Here is an 8913-nt window from a genome sequence, read left to right on the forward strand (position 1 = left end):
TGAGGCCATGTGGCCAAGCAGGGCTTCCTGCAGCAGGAGGTCTTGCAGAGCCCTGACGGCCCCTCTGCGATTTTTCTTGATTTTTTTTGCAAAAATAGGGAAAATAGAAAAAAATCGATTTTTTTTAAATTTTCAGGATTTTGAGATTAGGGTCGATTAGTGAAATTTAGTCCCGGTTAGGGCCAATTAGTAAATATTACATGCAATTAACCCGAATCATGAGGAAGTGTCTCGTATAGTGAAATTAGCCCCGATTAGGGCCGTTTAACCTATTCACTCACGTGATTAGTGTAAATGAGCGATAATTAGTGTCTTATGCATATTGATTAGTCCTTATTAAGATAAATTAGCCTCGATTAGGGAAGATTATCCTCGATTAAGGCAAGTTAGTGCATTCTAGCTAAAAGTTTGGCTCTTCTAAGCCTAGTTAGCAGCTTGTACATGGAAATTAGTCCTGATTAGGGCCGATTAGCCCCGAATATGGTCTGTTAGCGACTTTCACCCTATAATTAACCTTAAGGAAGGTCAAGGGGTGATAAATGCTCATTTTTTAGTCCCGATTACGACCGTTTAGTGTTAAACACTATCCAAATAGCCTGTGCAAATGCCTTAAGTTTGTATACTCACACTAATAAATCGTTGTAAACGTGTAGGTTGCTCCATACTTTACGAAAAGAAGGAAATACCCATGAAGGGCGGACACCAATGAAGGGCCGATACTCATGAAGGGCCGATACCCAAGAAGGGCAAAAAATACTCTGAGTCGCGGAAAGACCATTATAACTTCCACGAAAACTCGAGCAGTATTCCCGGAAGTTGGGGGGTAAATGATATGGATAGAAAATACATCCTAAAGACACGTTAAATGTCACATTAATTACTCTTGGACTTCTTTTTTGAAGTCCAGTATAGACCTGTCTGGTCCGAGCTCGTAGCAGACTCAAGAAGACCCATGTAGACAAGGCCCACCAGCAAAGGTCGTCGAAGTCCACGAACACAAGTTGTTCACAGATTAGGCCCAATACAGCTGGAAGAGTAGAGACATGTGTCCTAAACGGACTCAAAGTCCTACACAGAAGGTTCTGGAGTTCCTTTCCTTAAAGGACTCCTAACTGCCATCTAAGTTGGAGACTTATCCACCAAGTCTCCCAACACAAGTCTAACCCTAGACTCACCTCTATATAAAAGGTTCTACCCCTCAACTCAGAACTATGTTTTTGGCTTGATTCTCTATCACGCAGAGATACGTAGGCATCTTGAAAGGACCGATAGTCCCAAACGCGAGAGCAGCCATTAAAGAAAAATATTAGAGTTACCAAAATTTTGTTACAAATATTTTTTGCAAATACTTTATATATGGTAATTTCCCTCAAATAATATGGGACCCCTTGTGCACAATGGACATAGATCCGAGGTGGGGATACGAAGCCAGCCGATATCATCCCGTAGGATCAGATCCCAAAGATAGTAAGTCTTTTTTCTTATGAATGAAAGTCTTTTTCAAAAAATGACTAGAGAGGTATGATTCAGACCTATGGGCTATACATTCAGTTATGACGAGGACATCAAGAATTTAAGTGAGGAAATTTGGAACACACCGGTCCCACATCGAATAGATCAGGGATTTCTGTTCTTTTTGGGTCTGTGAAATATAGTATATCGTTTGTACAAGCTGTGCTTTTATTTTCTACAAGTCAGGTTTTAGTTACAATTAAAAAGAGATATTCTTTTTACTGTATATGATTTATTTGTATTAAATCTGATATTTTTTCATTGCTTTTGTAATACTTTTTTTTGTATATCTTGTAAATTTTACCATATAATTTAAAAAGTATTTAATATTTACCATATAATATAAAACTATATTTTTTACATACGTATTTTACCGAATTCGAATCTTTGAAATGATTAGGAAAAAAATGCAATCGAAATTCAATGATTGTGGTGATTAGTAAATGAAATTCATGTGCACATCGTAATATACGAGGAATATTATTTTTAGTTTAATCTTAAATATTTTACTAAAATGATTTTAATTATTTTTGAATGAAATTGTTGGTAGTCCTGAGATAACCTCAAGATACGTGTCTGAAATTAAAAGAAAACAAATATAATATAAAAGTATTTTTGTAAATACAGGGGGTTGTATTTGTATTTAAAGATTTGCACTTAAATATTACATTATAAAATGATTTGACCTTAGATAATTGTCTTGAGGATACCCTTAGATCCATTATTTTCTTTTTGAATTTACATTATATATATAACGAACGGAGTTATATCATCCATCGTTATATAATGTTATATATGTAACGTTTCAAATTGATAACAACACTTCTAAATTGTTTCTTTATTATTTTTTTTAAAAAATTATTATATATGCAACGTTTCAAACTAAAATAACGAAGGCACACACTTTTCAATTAATCCTCTTAATTTTTTCTTTTTCGAATCACAAATATTTATAATATAATTCCCAATTTTCAATGTATCTCTACCCAAAATAAATTATAAAAAATCCAATCTAAACGAAGTATCAACGTAGTATACTACGTAATAAAAAACAATCTGAAATAAAGAAAAAAGATGCAAAAGTACAAACCCAGCATCATGATGGGTCCCATCTAAATAAGGCCCCAAAACTGATGTTCCCAAAATAACCTCACAAAAATTTCTCCCCATTTTATGTTTCAAACGAGTTGCAATTGCAACACTTTATGTTTCATTCAGTTGCATGAACTCTCATCCCAGATATATACATACACTCCGCGCCTATACATATAAATAACTTAAAACCCAAATCTAAAAATACCATTTTTCTTGTTTTTAACATTGACATCTCTCTTTGCTCTCTGTTTAAGTGTGTTTTTTCACATAAAGATTGAATCTTTTTGTGAAAAAATGAGGTGGGAAAAGCTTGAAACTCAGATTAAAAATGGTGAATTGGTGGGTCCCACAAGTGGTGGGCCAGGAAAGAGGTGGGGTCATACTTGTAACTCCATTAGAGGTGGGAGATATCTTTATGTGTTTGGAGGATATGGGAAAGATAATTGCAGGAGTAATCAAATTCACATCTTTGATACTGGTCAGTATTTGTAAGGAATTTCTTGAATTTTGTGTTTTACATTGTATGTACGTAATCTGTGTGTTTAGTCTTGGAAGTTTTTCTTTTTAATTGTTTAGCTTTTGTTGCTTTGATTTATTGTGTTTAGGGCTAAATTGACTATTTATTAGTAATTAAGATTTTTGAATTAAATTTGGTTACTTGAATTGATTAGGGTTCAATGCATATGCCTTTTGTGGGTTAGGGCACAAAATGATTGCAATTAAATTGTTCTTTTGGTTTTTTATTTATTTGAGGCCGGTTTCTTTGCTGATTTAGAAAGAGCAATGCTAGTTGTAAATGTTTACCAAGAACTAATTACTCGATGACCGGACACCAATTGGCATCTCAAAGTTGCATTAATTGTTGAATTTTACCAGTAAAGTTGGCAATGAACTTGAATGAAAGTTCTGAACTTATGATCATGAAAAAGAACCCTTACATACATGTAGATTTGAATTAATGTTCTCAATTACTGTGTTGTTGAATTCCAAAATGGGATTTACCAGTTAGACGTTACGTGTTAAAATGAAATATTGACACTTGCTGCACACATGTACCAAATTAGGATACAGATAGGCATTTTAAAGTTGCAGCTGAATAAGAGTTTCTTTTAATAATAGAGTTTGATTCCAAATAGACAAGCGTCATTGTGGTTATTTGTCATGATGCTTTATTATTCCCCTTTGGTTGTGTTGAAATTTAATGTTGTTTATTTTTCTATTACTTTAATCAGCTAACAGAACATGGAGTGAGCCTGTGGTACATGGTGAACTACCTAAGCCAAGAGATAGTCACAGTTGTACGGTAGTAGAAGATAATTTATTGATCTTTGGGGGAACAGATGGAACAAACCCTCTTAAGGATTTGCATATATTTTACACCTGTAAGTATCCCTGCGGCTACATATTTGCATTTGTCGATTCTTCTTAATAGTCTGCTATTTTATGTTCTTTAGGTTAGAAATGAACAGTTATTGACAGGGTCATCATTATTATATTATTATATTATTATACTATTATTTTTTTTGTATTTTTTTAAAAATTTTGGGGTAAATTTCACAGCATCGAAGGGATGGAAGTCCCCCTGTATAAGAGGTGAGGGACCAGTCGCAAGGGAAGGCCACACTGCTGTGCTTATTGGTAAACGAGTTTTCATATATGGTGGACGTGGATGTAGCAAGTCTTCTAACAATTCCCATGAAGAATATTATAATGATCTTTACATACTGAATACTGGTAGGCCTCTATACGCATTCTATGACTTAGTAATCATCTCAGTTTCTTGCAGACCAGTTATTTGTTATCACAGTGGTGAGATTAAGGAGTTATATATATTACTTGTGTAATGTTAATCAGCATATATAACCTGACCTATATTTCTTGTGTTTGGCATCTATAACTAATTTGCTCCACTTAAGAAGTCATGATTAAGATTGTTTTTAGTCTCTTCCCTTCCTGGTTTTTAAGATTCAACTTTTAGACCTGATCCATAATATCAGCCTTCTCATTTGTTTGATAAATAATTGTAATCTGTAACTTTTCAGCTTAGGTTTTGTTTCAGGCAATTGACTGACCAGAATTTGTTAATGTTTGAATTATCTCAGAAACATTTGCTTGGAAGCGGGCTGAAACATCTGGAGCCCCACCATCTAAGCGCGATGGCCATACCTGCTCAGTGTGGAAAAACAAATTAATTGTGATTGGTGGTTTAGATTTAGATGGATTTTATCAATCTGATGTCCATATTCTTGACACAGGTAAGTGGTACCTTTATATATTTAGTTCACTGGGTACTTATAATGGTGAAGACATTTTAAATAAACTTTCAATCATCCTTTTTAAACATATATTCTGGTTGATAAAATAGTGATAAATTGTTTTCTTCGCTTACTATAGATTCTCTTGTCTGGGAGAAACTAAACACTTCAGGCCAGCTACTACCGCCTCGAGCTGGACATACAGCCGTTGTGTTGGGGAAGAACTTGTTTGTTTTTGGAGGTTTCTGGGATGAGGAGAACGTATTTGATGATGTACATATGCTTGATGTTGGTATGGAGCAATATATACACATGCTTTTGGAATTTTAACCATATATATATATATTTCCTTCACTATTTTTATTGTATTTAAAACTTTTTTTCTCTTAGATTCTTAATATGCATATCTGAACAGAAGGATTTCCGTTAATGTTCATACTACAACTGTTACATAATTGTTATTTTCTATTTTTCGCTTTGATTATATAATAAAGTGGTTGTCCGCTGCATTTATGGCTGCATTTTATATGTGATCAATTTTAGGAGGGTATTTTATTGAAGGCCCGGATTTTAGATTTCATGTCTGTATGTTATTTGAAAATCAAATAGATGTAGCATCTGTGATTCCACTTTTTCTTGACATGTTCCTGAACTTTTTAGTCAGCTTTTAAATTCAGTGACATCAGTCTGAAGTACATGCACACCTACTTCTCGCTCATTTTGCAGAAACAGGATTTTGGACAAAAGTGACACCTACAGGCGAGGGGCCCTCAGCGAGATTTTCTGTGGCTGGTGACAATTTGGACCCGTGGAATAGAGGTGTCCTTGTCTTCATAGGTGGTTGCGATAAGAATTTAGAAGCATTGGATGATATGTACTATCTAATCACAGGTTTAAGACATCCTTTAAGGGTTACAAAGCCATACTTGTTCACTGCAAGTCATTTATCTAAAAGTTCTATGAGTTTGTCGATTCTAGTATCTAATAGCATAGGTTTTCAACATTAGGAATCTTGATAGAGCCTGAGCGGGACGATCGAAGGATAGAGAAGTTATCTTTGAGGAGACAATTAAAACAGAAGTGCCAAGAACAACATAATGCTGCCCCAATGTTTGACAGAGCCGAGACCAATTTCCAACCACGTAAGGGCTCTAATTGCTCTACAATGAACTCATATTTAATATTTTCTGTATTACTGTGACTGTTTTATATGAATTCTGAACTTCCATAAGTATTTGCTCAACTCATTCAAGGTCTTTTAAAATCTCATTATCTTTTATCTGGTTTAGTTGCTTGTAACTAATATAAAGGTAACTTAAAATTTTAAAATAAGTATTGCCTTGTAAAACTCGCTGAAACTACGCTGATCAGTCCTGGGTCCTGGCCCAAAAATGAATATAATGAAAAGAGAAGGTGTTGCATTAAATTTGGGAAAAGAAGGGTGTTTTTTTGTGGGTGTTTGAGTAGGGGGGGGTTTAAACGCACTTTTAGAAAGGAGATAATTATCTAGAGTTACAAATCAAACATTTTTTCAGTCCAGGATCCGAATTTAGAATGTAAAAGAAAATAACTAATTTTCATTGGTTTCCTTTTAACAAAAGTAAACATTTCTGAATCAGAAGAGTCCACTGATATTAATAACTCATTCTGATATTAACCTTTTAAAATTTCTTGGATTTGTAATATTACCCAGGATCTAGGTTATGCTCACAGCTCCATTAATAAGTTTTCCCTAATTTCTGGGGGCAGCTGGTTTCTGTTTTTTACTGACTGGTGTCTCTTTCTATAAGACCTGTATAGTCTTCATTAATAAGCATTAACCTCTAAATCTAATGACCAAGGAAACCATCGCTGGCTTACAGAATTAGGGGGACAGAGAAGAACTCCAAAAATATAGGAGGATAAAAATCATTCTTCTGATCTATAAAAGCGGAACAAACATATTGAGAAGAGATTCACTCCATCTGACAATATATGTTATAATTATCAATTTTTTCTATATACACATGCCCTTATTCCCCCACTGGGCTTAGAGCCCTCGGCCTCTTGCTACCAAGAGACGGGTATCTTCTAGGTTAAGCATTGCAGATGATCGACTCTTTTGGTAAGTATTGGAAACCAAATAAGTATATAAGTTATGAATTATTTGGTGACTAAGAGTGTACGTTCTACTAACCCTAAAGACTCATCGCCAAGAAACCACAATGCACTAGAAAAACGGCTATTCTGGTATGACATTACCTAGTTAAATAAATAAGAAAATTTATATTGTCCCAGATCTAGTTCATGCTTGCAACTCATTGCTAAGAAACCACAATGCTTTAGCCAAACGACTATTCTGGTATGACAATACCTATTTAAATAAATAAGAAAATTTATATTTTCCCAGATCTAGTTCATGCTTGCAAGTTGCATCTATATTTTTGTGTTTTCCTTCTTCCTTGGGAAAGTAGTTCTTTGTAATAAAATTGAGGGGTGTCTCCTTCCATATGTAATGTATTAATTTTTATATATACTAGGCTATTAGCTAATGCAGTAGGAATTATTACGTGGATGGTAAATAGTAATTTTTCGCATGTTACCTTGATCTGAAGACAAGAAAATCCATTGCAGGCCGGCAGACTCCTCCAGGAAAAATTATGTTTCAAGCAAAGGTTGCTACGAGCTCCTTGGACAACTGTACAATTGAGACTGTGATAGACGGTATACGTCTTCGTGGAGTGATATTCCCCACAAAGACGGGTGGTGATAATCACACCAGGTCGGTATATTTCACTTTTCCTTATCCTGTAGTTGATGGCAAAACACATAAAAGGCTTGTTGATTGGAAATACATATAGCTAACTTTCTCAAAGTTATAATTTTCAGTATCCAATAAATGCTATGCATCCCAAAAATTTGCAATTTCTATATGTAGTTGGAACCGACAATATTATGGATTTAGTGATATCACTTTTTGCTATTGAAGATGACTTTGATTATGTGGAATGGCCAAAGCAGTTGTAAATGATAACATATTTGTTTTTGATAAATATATATGTGGTATATTCATGCCATCATCAGTGTCATAGTCTGAAACGTACGACCACCATCCACCTTGCAATATGCAGTTGAATATTAGGATGCCAAGGAAATTCAATAACCAAAGAGTATGTTTCCATAATTGATGTATTCATCTTTAGACAAACTTACATGGTATTCTATTGTAACCTATAAAATAAAAGCTGTTCAACTCTCTTGTTTTCAGACGATAGAGCCTCGGCTGCTCAAGAACAAAGTCATTTGATACAAAGATCACCTGGTGCGATCCATTTTCTGTCTAAAGGCGATAGTAGTTGTTGGGGTTGTAGGTTACATCTAAAGTCAATCGCAGCCAGCTTGTATAGTTGCAGAAACGCAGGTGATCGTGGAACTGTTTTTGGTTCAATTGGATCTTTGTTTTAGTTATAGAACAGTTATGATTAGCATTGTTCATTCAACACCTTTTTACTAGTCTTTCAGGAAAGTTGCTGCTTTTTATTATTTTATTTTCAAGCTTGTTATAATATCCTGTTAAAGTAATGGAGGATCATAACTTAGCCAAAAAAAGAGCAAAGGAGGTTTATGTTAGAATGGTGAAACACTTATACAACTGCGTTATCCTGTATTGGGGAACAAGGTTCAATATAGTTGATGCTCCCTTGATACCAATTTTTGGTAGTAGCTATAATTTTTTTCCGAGAACAATATTTTTTTTTAAAATTTATTGTCGTCGAAGAAGATGACCAGCATATACTAGGAAACCCATCAGTCATATCATTTTGTTCCCCATGTATGTTCCTCTTCAGGGATGCAATCCGAATTGAGCCGGCTCAATAAAATAGGGCTCGACTTGTCGAGCTGGCTCGATAAAATAGGGCTTTACTCGAATTCGCTATTGAGCTCGAGTTCGAACACATTTTTGAACTTGATAAAAAACTCGAGTTGAACCGAGGTTTTTGAGCGCAACTCGATAAGCCTGAACTCAAATCGACCGGGATTGAACTCAATTCTTTTAAAATATACATGTGTC

At 34.7% G+C, this 8913-nt stretch overlaps 1 protein-coding gene across 3 annotated transcripts; it reads left to right on the forward strand.

Moving 5' to 3' along the window:
• The first annotated feature begins 2710 nt into the window (after window positions 1-2710).
• LOC141713127 (uncharacterized) lies at window positions 2711-8389 on the forward strand. 3 transcript variants are annotated; one of them, XR_012571829.1, is made up of 10 exons: window positions 2711-3085; window positions 3840-3989; window positions 4168-4341; window positions 4710-4862; window positions 5002-5154; window positions 5589-5753; window positions 5870-6004; window positions 7476-7623; window positions 7926-8011; window positions 8110-8389. XR_012571829.1 is itself a non-coding variant. In XM_074516400.1 (10 exons), exons 1-9 carry the CDS (start codon window positions 2902-2904, stop codon window positions 7974-7976), a joined length of 1266 nt encoding a protein of 421 aa, XP_074372501.1. In that variant the 5' UTR covers window positions 2711-2901; the 3' UTR covers window positions 7977-8011; window positions 8110-8389. The 3 variants fall into 3 exon arrangements, 2 of the variants coding, with proteins under 2 accessions (XP_074372501.1, XP_074372500.1); XM_074516400.1 differs by having other exon boundaries at window positions 7973-8011; XM_074516399.1 differs by lacking the exon at window positions 7926-8011 and having other exon boundaries at window positions 2713-3085.
• Window positions 8390-8913: the final 524 nt, after the last annotated feature.

This window comes from Apium graveolens, chromosome 3 (assembly GCF_009905375.1).
Source record: "Apium graveolens cultivar Ventura chromosome 3, ASM990537v1, whole genome shotgun sequence".
Taxonomy (NCBI): domain Eukaryota; kingdom Viridiplantae; phylum Streptophyta; class Magnoliopsida; order Apiales; family Apiaceae; genus Apium; species Apium graveolens.